The sequence below is a fragment of the Azolla caroliniana genome, unplaced genomic scaffold, assembly GCF_043228905.1.
Source record: "Azolla caroliniana isolate FFs.n. ecotype wild unplaced genomic scaffold, voAzoCaro1.0.p SCAF_10, whole genome shotgun sequence".
Taxonomy (NCBI): Eukaryota; Viridiplantae; Streptophyta; class Polypodiopsida; order Salviniales; family Salviniaceae; genus Azolla; species Azolla caroliniana.
The window spans coordinates 5,114,640-5,131,939 of NW_028230445.1; the positions used below are offsets into that span (position 1 = coordinate 5,114,640).

The 17,300-nt window shown below is 36.9% G+C and overlaps 2 protein-coding genes across 2 annotated transcripts; both read left to right on the top strand.

Annotated features, from left to right (window-relative positions):
- Positions 1–1,727: 1,727 nt before the first annotated feature.
- LOC147858813 (ATPase, F1 complex, delta/epsilon subunit) lies at positions 1,728–5,325 on the top strand. Its single transcript, XM_087326012.1, has 2 exons — positions 1,728–2,077; positions 4,728–5,325. The coding sequence occupies exons 1-2, from the start codon at positions 1,790–1,792 to the stop codon at positions 5,073–5,075; spliced, it is 636 nt and encodes a 211-aa protein (XP_087182138.1). The 5' UTR covers positions 1,728–1,789; the 3' UTR covers positions 5,076–5,325.
- Positions 5,326–7,911: 2,586 nt separating this feature from the next.
- On the top strand, positions 7,912–11,651 carry PUX1 (plant UBX domain-containing protein 1). Its single transcript, XM_087326564.1, has 7 exons — positions 7,912–8,074; positions 9,768–9,879; positions 10,021–10,089; positions 10,291–10,358; positions 10,443–10,572; positions 10,862–10,966; positions 11,256–11,651. The coding sequence occupies exons 1-7, from the start codon at positions 8,036–8,038 to the stop codon at positions 11,480–11,482; spliced, it is 750 nt and encodes a 249-aa protein (XP_087182690.1). The 5' UTR covers positions 7,912–8,035; the 3' UTR covers positions 11,483–11,651.
- Positions 11,652–17,300: the final 5,649 nt, after the last annotated feature.

Here is a 17,300-nt window from a genome sequence, read left to right on the forward strand (position 1 = left end):
TGGTACTTGCGTGCTTGCTACAAGAGCTTGTTCATGACACAATCACAAATTCAATGTAGTCAAATGATGTGTCTAATGAGGGTAGCTAGGCCTCATATTTATAGCCCAACCTATGGCTCCCATGCAAGTTCACACTTGGTCCTAATGGGTTGTTCCAATTCCTAGTGTTAAAAGTAATCATTCCTTCTTTACACTCTTGATTAACCCTCACACTTTATCTGCGTGTATAGAATATTGCGGTACAACTTACCACGGAATAAATTATGGTCATGCCCGTAACAATCCAACTCTTGCTTTTAGTATCTCCTAGTGTATTTGCATCAACTCGAAATTTTGACCCCCATAGCTCATATGATTTCTGATTTAGGATTCAATTAGTTGAGCATGAAGTTAGTCTTTTGGTTTTGATGAATATAGTCAACTATTGCTTTTTAAACTAAAGAGAAAACCTCATGCCATGGCAAACAACTCCTTGACCTAAAGCTAATGAGATAGTAAAGGGCTTGAATAATAATATAAAGGGGTTTGCTTAACTATGATCAAATGCACCAACAATTCAAAAAATATAATTGCATGTTTGCAATGACATTGTCAAAATATGGATTCCTAATCACAAAAATCAAGATGATGCACATCGTTGTAGCTTAATTACACTAGAGAATCACTAATTTCGTTATAGTATGAGACATGATAACCCTTAATTGATTAAATCAAAACCTTAATTGCTAGTCGTGCTTTGAATGAGATAGCATGGCATGCATAGATTGTGATTACTTGAAGAATTTTTAAAAATGAATAATTAATTATATCAGACACATGTATAGCATAATCAATTAAGATCATAAGGCGGAATATGCTAGATCGGCGATCCATGATTGACATGAGACAATTATTAGGCAATTGAAGCTAGAATCATACAATTGTCGAGTATTGTTGAATGGGTGGGTCACACGTGATGTGTCACGACATCTTTGGCAATGAGCTTAATCTTAACTGTCACGGTCACTCATTGATCGATACAATTAATTGGCAGACGAAGCTAGCAACATATGGTTCCATGTGTTTTTTTGTTTCTTTTTCCTATTTTGAAGGAACAATAACAGAGATTTCCCCGAGAATGTCATGCTCGATCCGAAAAACCTTCCGATACAAATCCGGAAGTGTGTGTTAGAAGGCATTGGCAACGTTAACGGGACCAAAAGGCATTGTCCGTTGCCCATATTGCCCATATTGTCCGAAGCTAGCAACATATGGTTCCATGTGTTTTTTTGTTTCTTTTTCCTATTTTGAAGGAACAATAACAGAGATTTCCCCGAGAATGTCATGCTCGATCCGAAAAACCTTCCGATACAAATCCGGAAGTGTGTGTTAGAAGGCATTGGCAACGTTAACGGGACCAAAAGGCATTGTCCGTTGCCCATATTGCCCACTTGCATTACGCAGTGCTCATTTGGGCATGCAAAAGAAGAAGAAGAAGAAGAAGAAGAAGAAGAAGAAAGGGTTAATGAAAAAGCAAATTAGACAGAGGAAAGCGGAAAGCGGAAAGCGGAAAGCAAAAAGCAAAAAGCAAAAAGCAGAAAGCAGAAAGCAGAAAGCGAAAAGAATTTATATTTCTGTCCTCTCCTCCTCCTCCTTCTTCCTGAGGTATCTCTGAGAAAGAAGCAGAAGCAGAAGAAGAAGAAGCAGAAGCAGAAGCAGAAGCAGAAGCAGAAGCAGAAGGAGCAGAAGAAGCTCTCAAAGAGAGAAGTAGAAAGAAGCAGAGCAGGAAGACTGAAGGACAGACGCAAAGATGCTGAGTCGACAGAGCCTGCGTGTTCTCCTCTCAATTAGGTCATCGTCTTCTTCTTCTTCTTCTTCCTGCGGAGGGCTGCGTGGCTTCGCAGTGAAGGCGGCCGATATCCCCCCTCCCGTTTCCGATGCCTTCAAGGAAGCTTTCAAGAAGGCGGCCCCTAACCTAAACCTCCCCAAGTTCCCTTCGCAGTTCATGGCCCCTCGCCCCCCTGTTCCCTCCACCCTACCCTCCAAACTCACTGTCAATTTCGTCCTCCCATACAAGACCGAGCTCGAAGCTAAAGAGGTAAACATAGTCTGCGATCCTTTCCCTCTCTAATTCTATCTCTCTCTGTCCCTCCCGCCTTTCCTTTCTGCGTTTGCCTTCCAAACGAAACAGATCTCTTTGTTTCGGTGCTCTCTCTCTCTCTCTCTCTCTCTCTCTTTGTGTGCATGTGTGTATAAGAGAAATAGAGATATACAAGAGGAGGATTATGTCTATGTTTCTGAGGAAACGGATCTTTATGTTTTTATGGACTCTGTGTGTAAGATAGATGGATAGAGAGAGAGAGAGAGAGAGAGAAAGGCATGAAAGGAAAATCTATGTTAGTGTTCATAAAGAACAGATTTGTATGTTTTCGTGGACAGAAAGAAAGACATGAAAGAAAATGCAATATTTGTGCTCGTGAAGAAGAAACAGATCTTCATGTTGGCCATTGCCCCCTCAAGAGTGAGACAGTATGAATATCTTCTGAACAAAGAAGAATTCACACCCCTGTTTAGATGTTTGTGCGGTCATGGGCTTTTATGAGACAGAGATTAGTCAGAAATGTATCTGAACGTCTGGACAAGGCCATAAATGACCTGTGAGACAAATGTGAGTCATTTTGTATGCTGTCTGCCATTGTGCCTGTGAGAATGAAATGAAACGGTCTCTTAGCATCTTCAAAAGACCAAAAAGAGGCAAAAAAAGATGTAAGAGACCCGAAAAAATTATATTTCATGGTGTCTTTCTGTTTTTGTTGTTGTTATGTTATTGCCCAGAGAGAAATGAAAATGAAACGTTACTGTAAATTTTCCTTCTAAAGGCCAGAAGAAAATGAGATCAATACGCTACCATGGTCTCCTGTGAGAGAGAAATGGAAACATAAATGAAGCATCAGATTAGCATCCTCGGAATGAAATATGACCTACTAAATTGCTGCAAAGTGAGATCTTACTGTTGTCATGGTCCATGTGAGAAATAAATAAAATGTTTTAATGTGTTGAAACGGATTAAAAATGACATAGGAGACAGAAATGAAGACATGATGCTCTATCTTTATGTGGTAAGACAGATTTTCTGAGATTAATATGAATTGTCCTCTAAATGGCTGTACTGATGCAATACATAAGAACAACGTTATGCTCATGCTATCTGTTTTCGATGGCAGTATTCTGCACTGGTTGACATTCAGTCCAGGTATACCATCATGTTTTGCGTTTTTCACTTGCTGAACAATTTTCAAAATTAGAACTGCAAAGTGAGATCTTACTGTTGTCATGGTCCATGTGAGAAATAAATAAAATGTTTTAATGTGTTGAAACGGATTAAAAATGACATAGGAGACAGAAATGAAGACATGATGCTCTATCTTTATGTGGTAAGACAGATTTTCTGAGATTAATATGAATTGTCCTCTAAATGGCTGTACTGATGCAATACATAAGAACAACGTTATGCTCATGCTATCTGTTTTCGATGGCAGTATTCTGCACTGGTTGACATTCAGTCCAGGTATACCATCATGTTTTGCGTTTTTCACTTGCTGAACAATTTTCAAAATTAGAACATATGCTGATGTTCTTTCATGGGCAGACTGATGCAAAATGTAAGAACAATGTGTTTGCTTTTCTTTTCAGTGTCTACATGACACTAATTCAAGGATTTACTATAATATTTGTGTTTCTTTGTTTACTGAATGATGGTAGAATGCTTGCACCTCAGAAAACATAGAATATTATCCACTGGCGGTTTTAAATTCCATAGAGGTGGCTAGGAAAAACATTTTGTTATCAAGGATCCACTGCAGTCCATATAAGCTTAAAAGCTGCTATTAATTTGAAATCTTGTACTTGTTTTTATCAATGAAGATTGATAATGGTTGTCTTATAATCATCCTTTATTTCTATTTTATAAACCCTATGCAAGGTTCTAGAAATGATGCTGGACATCCTTCTGATCCCTCTGAAAAAGAAATATTCTAGAGGACTTTTCAATTCCTCTAAAAGGGAAATGTGGGTTTAAAATCGATAGTGGTGATCTGGAAAAACATTTTGCTATGAAGACTCCAACTCTGTCTGATCCAGCTGACGAGCTCTTAGTAATTTTGAATTCTTGTATGGATCTTATCATTAAAGACTGACATCCTTTCAAATCCTGCCAGAGGGAAATGTCCAGGCACAGAGACGTAAATTTGGCTTTAAGTCATGTGCAAGAGTTGATATCTTTCCATTTATAAGTTTATATGAAAAAACTAAATGTATGCATATACTACATCATGCAAAATAGATGTAAATAAGAGCATAGCATTTGGTATTAGAACATCAAATTAATTATCCATCGGAATGCAGTAGAGATGGTCTGTGTGTTGTTGTGAACATGGATATATAGAGATTATGAAAATGCTTGAATGAGCTCAGGCTTTGCTTCACATCTATTGACTAATCGATAAACTAACATGCTATTGGCCTCTTGGTATTTCATTTGGATGTATCTCAATACACCTGTAGTTCTCCTCAGCTTGTCTCCATGCTGTTTAGGTTAATGATATTCCATGGAATCTAGGGAATAAAAAGCATGAGCAGCCACAATCTATGCTTAAGATACTGATAAATGATTATTAGGATGTAGTTGGTTATTACAGAAGTTGTGTGTTTAGGATATGCAACTCATAATATGTTTAAACGAATGACAGGTTGACATGGTGATTGTACCTGCAACATCAGGACAAATGGGTATCCTTCCTGGACATGTGCCTACTATTGCAGAACTCAAGCCAGGTGTTCTATCTGTTCACGAGGGTTCTGAGGTGAAGCAGTATTTTGTAAGTGGTGGCTTTGCATTCGTCCATCCGAATTCTGTTGCAGATGTCACAGTGGTTGATGCGTCACCTCTTGATTGGTTTGATCCTGAAGAAGTGAGAAAAGGTTTAGTTGAGTATACACAGAAATCGAGTGTTGCAAACACAGAACTCGAGAAAGCCGAAGCTCAGATTGGTGTCCAGGTCCACAGCGCTTTATTTGCTGCATTAGGCTTGTCATGAAGCAATGGTTGATTTTCTTTCCTTGTTTGCTTTTATGTCTACCGAAGAACTTTGCATCCTAGGTCTGTCTCTCACTAGCATGCATTAAATAATATTGTTTTTTTTGAAAGGGCACAATGCTGTTATTGTCTTAGGTGAGCAGATATGTACTTCATCATAAAAGGAAACTTTTCAAAACATTTTCGTTTCCTTTCTTGGCCTCTCTTTTCTATCATTTCTTCAGGTATCCAATACAATTACTGTTAATATTTTTCTTTTGCTTACAGCATACCTAGACTCTGGTTTGCATGTGAATTGGTGATTCAATAATACTCACTTTACCTGATTCTGTTTAATGTTAACAAGAGTACAAGAAATTGCATGTGTATATTTGAGTTACTTTTTCTTGTCTTTTAGATTGAAATTTGAAGATGAGGTGAATCAATATTGCGACATTTTTATTATACTAAATAAAAGAGTTCATGTCATGCATCTTCACATGATATGCTCATTAGTGGCATTTGTCAAATATTCTCGTTATTATATCAATAACCTTAAGAGTGGTAGATATTTGCTACCAGTAGATAATATCAATCTCTTCCATTTGATAGTTAGCCTTTTGTTTTAGAACGCATGGGAACCATGTGCAATAAGTGAACAGTGTGATGGCATGGAAAAAGGTTTATTACTGTTGATCTACATACAAGGTTTGTGAAGGGACTGTTCTATATTAACTTTCAATTGAAAATATTCTTGGAATTGTATTTACAAAATGAAGATCGGAAATAGGATAGTTAAACGATATTCACTGTTGACTTTGCCTCTGAAGCTTTTTGGGCCTTGTGAAAATAGTTTTGTAGTTGTGATTTGTTGCATAAAAATCACAAGGGAGCAAGAGGAGTACAAACAATGGATGTCTGCTTTTTAATAGCAACATCTATATTACTAGTGGGAAACTTCAATGTGAAGGAAAAACTGAAAGATCTACAAGCTTTCAGTACCCAAAACAAACTATGTATGTCTGTGACCTATCTCACTCCGTCAATATGAGTCATGATTTGGGTGTTCAATGGTTCTGTGAATATCACTAATTTATTGTGCCTCTAACCGATCAAATATTTAAGTTTTGTGACCAAGAAAGTCTTATGGTTGAGCATTTTCTTGGCCTGGAAAGTTGAAGCTGATTTTGGAATCAGCTGTAATTTGGGGTTTTAGATAGCTGGGAGGGAACAGGGGCCCTCAAATGAAAGGCCCGACCCCTATTGATCTTATTTGTATAAGGTGGCAGAGGAGTCTAAATCAATGGACATTAATGAACTATCATTGATGGACGTTGTACACTTGAATGACATGTGAAAATTGACTCCAGTTCCGGATGGATTAAAGCTCGAGGCTTTGACAACAATGTAACAACAACTACGTGTCTTATGGGATCTAAGCTGTCGAGATTGAGCGAAGGTCGAAAGACCATTTCGATGGGACATAGATATATGACGGATTGCTGCCTATGAAAAACTAGCACCTAATCTCAGGTCAATGGTGACCAAAGTGCATTATGTACTCAAAGGTGCCTTAACATCATCGGAAATTGTGACTGGAATTCTTGTGATTTGGGATTGTGTTGTGATGAAGATGTAATGTGGTGTTTTTTCATGCCCAAAACTATTTAATATATCTAAGTTTTATTCATTATCATGAGCATAAATTATATTTTCTGGGGTGGGAGTATTTATGTGAAGTTGATGGCTTATCACCTACTAGGGATGGTTTGCCAAGTCTCAGATGTTTTTCAGAGGAACATCAAAATGTTACTCTCACTTGAAATGTCGTGTCAGTATAAACCATGTACGATTTAAATGATGTGAAAACAAGGCTCAAGCTAGCTCTACTTCTGATGGTCTCATTGATGGATGCAAGTTTAAATCCTTGTAAGTTTAATTCTTATAGAGTATGTTAAAGGAGTAAACACAACATTCACAAAACGTTTCCATTATATCTAGAAAATCGTTTTATTCCTCCCATATAGACAAAAACTATGAGTGTCAATAAAAATTGGGTCATCTTACTTAATGATATACGTGAGCAAAGATATCATATGCAAGAGTGGACGATAACAAAAACATTCGCAGTCTCTTCAAAAGGAAATGGACAATACTTAACTAAATTAGGGTTTGAGCAAACAAAAGCAAAAACTTCATTTTTCTTCTTTTATTTCTTTCCCTTTTTTGGCTTTAATATGGATAGAGCTATGGGTCTTGAGAAGAGCCGAATTGTGATGCTAGTGATAACAAAACAAAAAGCACACACACATTCTTTCTCTTTTTATCATAATTACACCACTAGCCCTACATCTTGGGTTTGAAACTCTGATTTTCTCACCTCTTTATACCCTCTTAATTTACTAGATGCCCTTCTGGAACATAGGGGTTGAATCCATGACTTTATGGTCTCCATTGGAGAAACTTACCAATTGAGCTACATCTATCTTAAGAACATATTGATAAGGTTGAGCCAACATCTAAGCACGAATACCTTTTGTTCAATAAGATGTTATTTGGGTCAAAAGTATCCGGATCTCTCTGCTGCATGAATTTCGTGCGGTTACAAGATCGTACAAACTCCTCCAATAGGACTCATCTATAAACCAGCCATCGGCACGAGTAATGCGAAGAACAAAATCTCTCTCTCGATCTCTCGATCTCTCGCCACAAAGAAATGAAGATTTCCGATGGGATGGGTATGGATCCACTCTGGCTGGGAGGGGCATCCATGAGAATATCTGTAAAACTACTCCTTTCTTCTGTTTCTTTCTCCCCCCTGCTCTGTTTCTACTGTTACTCCCCTGCTCCTGCTGCTACTCCCCTGCTCCTTCCTTCTATATATAGATGAGATGAAATGAACAAAGAAGAGACCGTGTTTCCACCTACGCTAAGCATCTTGCATCTTGCATTCCATCGCCCCCCTCTTCGCTCGAAGCTTCCATGGAAACAAGCAGCAGCAAGGATGTGGTTGCAGCTCAGGTCTCTTCTCTCTCCCCTTGGCTTTTGTCTTTCTGTGCACTTCCACCTGAGGAATAAACGTTCCTCAGGTAAAATTTGTTTTTATAAGAGAGAGAGAGAGAGAGAGAGAGAGAGAGAGAGAGAGAGAGAGAGAGAGAGAGAGAGAGAGAGAGAGAGAGAGAGAGAGAGAGAGAGAGATTTCTTTGGTTTCAGGAAGTAAAAATAAAAAAGTTTTTTGTGGGGAAATGGTTAGATCATACAAGTATTGCATCGTCCCTATTCTCTCGTGAGTGTGTTCTTCTCCCAATTATCTTTGAGAAAGAGGGCGAAATGCATAAATGGAGAGAGATATCTTAATGCCTTAGGCTGAAATGGCCTGTTGGTAACGAATGAGAGACCACATCTTTAAATGTTTGTCTCATCTTTTGAGAACTAACAACCCAAAATAAATATAACCAAATTAGACGATCTGCCTGAGGTATCAGAAATGTCATTAGGTAAGCACTTAACATTTTAAGAGTAGATGAACTCAATCATCTCCCTTAGAAAGATCTCTGATATGGGCGGATCTTTTACCTATCGAAGACAAGTGTGACAGGAATATGGTCCAGACAGACATGGCCTATGTACACGACAAATTTTTTATTGCCCAATCTATTGTAACCTCTTCTGAGCGTTATGGTTGAGACCCTGCTTGTGGCCCTTGACTGACTTGTGGCACGAGAAGTAATAAAACGACTTTGGTGATGGTCTTTGTTTATAAGCTTTTGCGGTTATCTTTGTCCTTCAACATTTCTTCTCTATGTTTTTTGAGTCATAGCAAGAACAGTCCCAAAAACCGTTGATCTTCATTTTCCATTACCTTGCATAGTGGACCAAAGCTTTGAATGAAGAGGCTGTGGTACCTCCCTCCTATGTCTGTCTGGTTGAGGTTCATTTTTTTTAAAATGATGTCTATCATCATGTGGGGTGTGGCAAATTCAGCCCAGATGGAAACATTCATGAAAACATGTGGGATGGATGCTTTGGTCATATCATCCATGAAAACATCATGGCTAGTGGATGCTCCATTTCTGTCCATGAAAGGTGTGGAGATCATATTGCTACACTGTACATTAGGGTGGGGTTGACCACGATGTTAAATAACAACATTCTAGTTTTTCCTGGAACTGTGCATGGTGACATTGTTACTCTAGCAAGGATAGAGCTATATATCGTCGAGTGAGTCAATATTTGGTGTCTTAGGTCAAAGGGAAGTGTCCAAGGATGCTTGTAAATGTGACTACTAGAGAGACTTAGAATCCAATGCTTTGACTTGGCCTCCTGCTAAGTTAAAGTTAATTTGTTCTTGAAAATGTTTGTTACAGCAGGTAAAACCTTTTCTTGAGGACCGAATAGGTCATATTATAGCTGCATTTTGAAGAGATGTATGGTTATAAACTAAAAAAATGTTCTTCCTGAGGAACATTATAGATCATACAGAAGTGAGAAACTATTTATTTGGCTAAATGCGAGGTAGATTTTGTTGAAGAAACATAAATTCATGAACAATTCATGTTTTGTAAAGCTTTCTTTGGTTAGAGAGAATCTATTTATTTGGCTAAATGTGACTTAGGTTTGTTGAAGAAATTATAAAGTCATAAACAAGTTGTGTTTTGTAAAGCTTTCTTTGGTTAAATGATGCATATTCTTGGCTGAAGAAATTATTTTACAGGCTTTGCTAACAGCCATATCTGAGAAACTTGGACGGGAAGTAACCGTGTCTGTAAACAAGGCTGCAATTGTCACAACAGATGTAGACCTATCAACTTCTACAGAAATGCAAGGTGAATTCAATATTGAAGAAGATTGTGTTTTTCTTTTCCATCATACATTTACTTTAGAGCTGCATATGTCCTATTTCATGTATTAGAAGTTTTTTCATGCATTTGTTGAATTGGCATTTTTTTTTTGCATCCTCACTGCAGAGGAACCCGATGACTTTTATGAGTTCACTAAAGAAGACTATGCTCGAATGGTGGCTAGTAAGAAACCAGGTTAGATCTACTATTTCTTGCTCATTTACAAGAATATTCATGGAGCAGAACCATTTATTTTCCAATCACTTCTTATAACCTTTCACTGGCAGAGATTTTGGAATCCTGCTGATTGACATTATAGCATGTTTATAAAAATGCATATTATGATGATAATATATTTGATTTTGTGATCACCTAAATTATTTTGATGCTATCCAGATGTATTCCTGAAAACTAAGAAAATCAGAGATGCTGAAGCAGCAGCAAGACGCTCATCTATCTCTAAGGTATACTGATGTGGCAACATATTTATATTTATATTGCAATATTATGGCCAGAGAAAACTGGAATCTATGTCTTTTTTTGTTCAGGCTGTCATTCGAGTGCTATTTCCTGACAATTACATTCTTGAAGCAAAGTTTCAAGCTTCAGATTCTCTTTCTGAGTTGGTTGATCTTTTGAGAAAAGTAATATCGAGACCAGACATACCTTTCTATCTTTGTAAGGATGTTTCTGAATTATTATTATTTCATAATTCGTAATTGATGGGATATGGTAGAAGAAACAGGGAATGTTATTTCATAGAAAATATACCTTTATATTTTTTTACATGTACATTTTTCCAAATAAATGTTACTGTTATGAAGTAGCTAGCCTCAAAATTTGAGGTTGAATCACACTCCCAAAATTTATCCACAAGATTTATTTGGTGCGAATGAAAACATTAGTGTTAAGTTGAACGCTTGTGCTTATTGTTATTTTATATTGTCGGCTCTATTGTTCATTACAGATACCACTCCTCCCAAGCAGAAGTTGCAACATCTAGAGAGAGATTTTTATACTGCTGGATTTACACCTGGAGCGTTGGTTCACTTCAGTTATGATGCCCTGAAAGGTTTCTTTTTAACTATTCAAATATATTAACTAAGCATATTAGTCTTTAATGGCATCAGCAATTTAAAAACTGCTGCAAGAGATTAGTACCCTTGCTTCCCACAAAATAATGTTAATATATTTTCAATGGAAATAGCCATCTTGATATCAATATGATTATGCCAAATTAATTGGAAATGATCTGGAGACCTCATTTCTTCATGGTGACATGAACCAAGTCATCGTTTCTTCAAATTTTTAGCAAAGCATTCTTCAGAACAGATCATCATTTCTTCATGTGTGCAATATAGGGACTACTGAAAATCAATTGCAGGAGATTATTGGTGGACCATATCTCAAAAGTGATGTGATGGATATTTGTGACTTGCATTTGCTGGTAAAGCCTGTAACGGATGTTGAGAAGCCAGAACTCACAAGTGGAGCAGAGTCCCCTCCAGATAGAGCAGATAGAGCAGAGCAAAATGTGGTCTCAAAATCAAGAAAGACAGGAACAAAACCAAAATGGATGAAGTTATAGTGGGAATTTAGAGACTATGTTGTCATTATAAACTGAAGCCAAAGTGGAAGAAGCTATAATCAGAGCTTCAGTGACACTATTGACGAAGTTATAATTAGAAATTAAAAAGTACAATTGTACAGTAAAGAGTACTGCACCGTGTCTCGAATAACGTTTTTGTAATTTAGTAGGCTGTGTACTATGTTTTCAATTCTGTTTTGGTGAGCTTCTGGCTTTTAAAATAATAGAAATTCTAAAAAATTCTGGATGATGATTGGCTTATATTTTATAAGTATCCTAAGTCACTGACTATGATAATCAAATCCCCATTTTGACAGTCCGTTATAATCCTGTTTAAAGTTTGTTAAGTTGTGTCATAAGTTTCTTGTTAGTGAAAGAACTTGTCTGTATGATAATATCACCGTAAACTTGATGTTCAACAGTGCGTAAATGGCATGCAATATGGCTCTTATTTTGTCTCCAATACAGAATGAAAGCATTGATTACTGACATGTTGATGTATTGTCTTTGTTTCTCAATTCATCATTCTGGTCATTCGACATTGAGCTCTACAATAGTTTTCTTTTCTTGTCTGTACTACTTTTTCAGTGTGAGCATATGCACTCAATATTGAACTTAAATGAAATCAATACTAGCTCCATTAGCAACCTCTGTAGCCCCTGTACAGTTTATCTTTATCCTTACCCCAATTTAGAGCAGTAATAATCTCCTCAGAAAAAAATGTGCTACATAAAGAAGACTGAAAAGTAATCACAAAATTAAAATGTTACCTATCCCTGATCTAGATATGTTTTCTAATGTTTACAACAAAAATTGGCTTCGAGGCATGGAAAGTACTACTGTTTTAGCCTCCATGCAAATAAAATATTCTTATATATAGACTGATAACGTACACTAGAAATTATCAACTCCATACTGACATTGTTGCGAAAAATAGTTCTTTCAAGATGCTATGGTGCTCTGCCACATGAACACATTGCATACTGTCATCAGTTTGGTATCATGCAGTGGAGGTTCCATGCATTGCCTTGAGCACTGCTTCTTCATTGTTTTTATGTTGGCACTTGGTAAGCTGGGCACAGATTTTCAACTACACGGATAAGCAATCATGACAAAGAATCTCATCACTTCCTGAGGAATCAGTTGAAATCTTTATCATAGTGAAGTCAATAAACTTGTAACATTTACATACACTCTAAAATGGCTGCTGTTCATCATGACTTTTATAGCTACAGAAGGTCCAAGGACACTTCGTGTTACAGCAGTGATGCCAGCATGATGACATGGAAATCAAAATTGGCCAAGTATAATAGCTTCACAACAAACTAGAATTACATCTACTTTACAAAAAATGCTACATATTTACATGGCTGCCAGTAGTGGTTATGATGCTGATAGATTACGGGAATGTTTTCCTTTCACACAATCCTTTCCAGTTTGTGAAAGAATATCATGATTCATATTGGCAAGCTGTGATGCATTCTGTTGATCATAAAAGATGGATAGTTCAGAAAAATAATTAATACATTAAATTCAGACGCATATTGTCTTCAAACAGATGGGCTATTTTGAAAATCAGCAAGATCCTCGTGGTCTTCATCCTGCAAAATGAACAAAAATCCTTTTATTCACAACATATTATCTAAATCTAATATGGCAGAAAAAATGACATCTCGGTTCGATCAAGTCTCTTATAATTCTTGGGAAAACATTCTAGAAGCAAGCCTCATTTAGTTTTTTAATTTGTTTCTGTAAGAAATGATAAGGGAACACAAGGAGCCAAACACCAGAATCATCCTGAGATCAGCGAACATACTAAACAGGAAAATTGCATCATTAAGTCGTCAGGTGAAGTATCACCAAATAATGTAAAGAAAATAGCTGCAATTGTTTTTGAGGTTCTGCTGATTCCAGAAATATTTTATGATGAAAATTAATAATGCTTACCCCTTCGTTCAATGTAACTTTCAGTGAACTAGAGCTTGAACAACTTGTCTCACAATCACTTGAGTAACCAAATAATGATGATGAATTTGCATGACTCTCCAGATGCCTCGATGTGAAATAACTGGTATCATCAATGCTCTCAGGAATTGGAACAAAAGCAGCCTGCATCAGTCCTAATTAATGAGTGGCAAGTTGGACACTCCAAAATAAAATTTCAAGGAACACAGTTTTTATGCACCTTTCCCATTCTTAAGCATGGATTATTATACAATAATCTTCATTTGCTTTTTTACTGTTGACAACATGTAGTGGGGGGGCAGGGTTTGAACCTGCAGTCTTCAGGTCATGAACCTCTGTCTAGCTAGATTCTCCCAGCTGATGTCCTTGAAAAATGGGTGACTTTTTACCTGTGCTCTCAAATGTTTATCATCTTGATGGGTAAAATCTTAAAAACACAACAAACCCATTGCGTACCTCGGAGGCTCCTTTTGATCCTAATCGCCGATTGGGATCTTCCGTGAGAAACCTATATTAGAAAAACAATCACAGAAATTACAAACACAATTTTATTAGAGGATGTGCCAATTCTAATATGCACAATAGCTTTTTCCAGCTTGATCACACATTGCATCTGGACTTTGCTAACCATGTCAACCTAAAGTAGGTTACTGAAGCTATCTATGCTAATTATTCATCATTGCATAAATCATTGTCTTATTCTCATGCCCTAGTACTAGATCATGTAAGAAATAATCATGCATAGTAGTAAGGAACTAATTTGAGAAAGGTTCTCCTCTAATGACTGATGGATGTCTAATTAAAATCTGTTAGAAGAAAATGTTTTAATGAGTTAATTTTTTTTGCTGACTTTAGGTATAGGCAATTGTTGATCCTCACTTGCTTCAAATCCAAATTAAGAAGAATTCTGGAAGCAAAAACGTTTGTTCCATTTCAATCATGCATACAAACAGAGGTGAATTCTAGTGCAAACATGGAATCCCCAGTGTGTGTTGAAGATAATCAACGATCCGTTATCGATTCCTTCTACACATATAGGGCCACACTGTGCTAAGGGTAGAACAATAATTAGTCAGCGTTTTCCCTACACCTGGAACATTGAATTTCAGATATATGCTTTGGAGCTAATCAACAGGCATTATCCATATGTAGAATGAGGGATGTTAAGTGCAGCAATTACAAAGATTGAAGAGGTCATGTTAGTTAAATAAGCGCTTAGATCAAAATCATTCTTCCTTAAGTGGAAAAATCTTGTTTCCTTGATTATAATATTTATTTCATCATAAGAGCATAAGAAATCCTGCTACAGATAAAACTTCAGAGTTTACCTTAACATCAACACAACATAAATGTTAAACATAATCTACATGTCATAATCTTACCAGCAACTGATGAATATTCCTTCTTTTATTTGAGAATGAAAATGGAAAGCTTAATCTATCTTGAACCACCAAATACCAAAATGATAAACATAAATGAGATGTATTTATTTGTTGAAAACTGGAGTTTAATCTAATTAGCTTTTACACACCAAGGAATTCTTGTTTAACGCTGAAAGTCATTCCTTAGAAGGCCACGTGCATTATCCTCATAGTAACTAAAGCAACTTTAGACATAATTATCATATTTACAACTACAATGATAACTTGACCTGATTTACGGTGGACCTTTAGTGCTTGTGTATGACATAAAGATTGTTGTTCCACCTTTTCATTTGCATTTGAGACAGGAAAACTGCCAGAAGAAAAAGCATGGCTTACACTTGGTATTGTAATCTGATCAGGGTGCCTCCTCCCTGAATAAAACCTTTGAAGTCTCCATGCCTCACTTTTCCTCCTTGACTTTCCTTGTGGAGATTTGGAAGATATGTCCACATTCATAGTAATACTTGTTTTGCAAAGGTCGAGTTCTCTAGTACTCCCCAGCTTAATTTTATGCACATGTTTGTGTATCTCATTCTGCCAATGAAATCTTTGATAAATGTGTCTCTCATGATCGGCTATTGACTCATCATTTTTAGTATCTTTGCCCCCTGTAACAATGACTTGGTGCTCCTCTTCAGTACACAAAGGCCCTGATCTTGTCCTTATTCTATTAAGCCCAAGAGAAAGTGATAATGATGAACTATCAAGGTCTGAACTCTCATGAACCACATTCTCATTCTTAATCTGTATTGAAGGAGCTTTAGTTTCAGATTTTCCTTGAACATTCAGGTTCCATCTACTTCCTTTATAACCACCAGACCCTTGAGAATTCGGATTCTGTCTTATTTCCTCATAATCACCTAACCCTTGAGAATCAGGCTTCCATCTCCTTTCTTCATAACCATCCTTCGCTTCAGATTCTCTTTGGTCAGGATTATACATCTGCTTTCCTTACAACCAACATTTCTTTTGACATCCCCAGTTTCACTTTGCCCAGATTCTCTTCGTTCAGAAGGAACATGATCCATCTCTCTCGTCATACCAGGACCGCTATCATGTAATCTTTTTGAGACATTAACTGGAAAGCAAAGATCTGGTATTTGGGAAGATGCCAAATTTGCATTATCCTGCCTAGCCTTTTTATCAAGATCCTCTATTCTCAAACTCTCATGAAGACATTTATCTTCTAAGTTAGTATTGATCAAACCCTGATCCTGCTTTCTTAGTGAGTCCAGCCTAGTGTCCATCTCGAATTGTCCATTGTTTGGTGTCTCTCTCAGATGCCCTTCGATCTTATTTGTGAGCTTCCCAAATGGCCCTGTTGCAAAGGAATGTTTAAATCAGGGAGTACTTATGCAAAACCTAGTCGTGTTTTTTGCATTATCTTTCGTTCATATGATCCCAAAAACTCTATGTTGAAATTTGTCATCCTTTCCATTATGTGAATTGCATAAAATAGAGAATGAAACCTCTCTATACGTACACAAAATCAAACCTAGAGAAAAACCATTAGGCGTATCCTCGTGAAGAGGTCTAACTCAAAGTGATATACTGGAAATATTTGCAGAAATAACAGGAGTCATAAATACTAGTTACCTGGTGATTTTCTAGAAAGAAAGATTATGAGAAACTTGAGAGAATTTCACAATCAGATAATTTTGTTTCTAAAGTTTCAGGTAGTTTATGAATACCAGAAGTCCTAAATCTGCGATTGGCATGGTATGGTTGATTCTTTACAAGAACAATAACCTGGATATGGAATAACTTCTTCTGATGGATCCACGCAAGTCTAATTTTATTAATGCTCCAAAAAAAACAGTTGCTTTTCTTTTTACCCAGAATGCATCGGAGAAGGATTTGATATTCAGCTGAGAGATCACTAGAGGTTTTTCTTCTTAATCTAGCATGTATCCGAGATTGTTCAATGTTCCGATGAAACTGTACGTGAGAAATCTTCGACTTTGGATATGTAAATGTTTCAAACTTATTGAAGATTTTCAGAAAGTATAGATTAGTCTCCATGTTCTTCTCCAAGCCTTCTTCTTTAAAACCTCTTAATCAAAGTTCTTCTTCTTTCAATTTTTTCTCTTTCAAATGTGATGTATATCATTTTCCTTAAGAAACTGATAGTAAGAATCTTTCTCTTTCTGTTTTTCCTCTGTGTGTGTGTTCGACATTTTCTGTGCAGGCCAGAAAACAGCAGCTCGTCCGCCTCCATTACTCCAGATTCAACAGTGGTATCAGAGCGTGGACTTTGTGAGACTGTGTGTAGCAACAAGCATCTACATTTCTGCGTTTTCCCCCTCTGCGCATGCTATTTTTCAGGACCTCGACAGAGGTAATATCTACTACACGTTTCCGTCTTGAACAGTTTTTTTTTGTGTGCCTATTTTTTGGGGAAAAATAGACCTTGGTGGAAGGTAGAAACA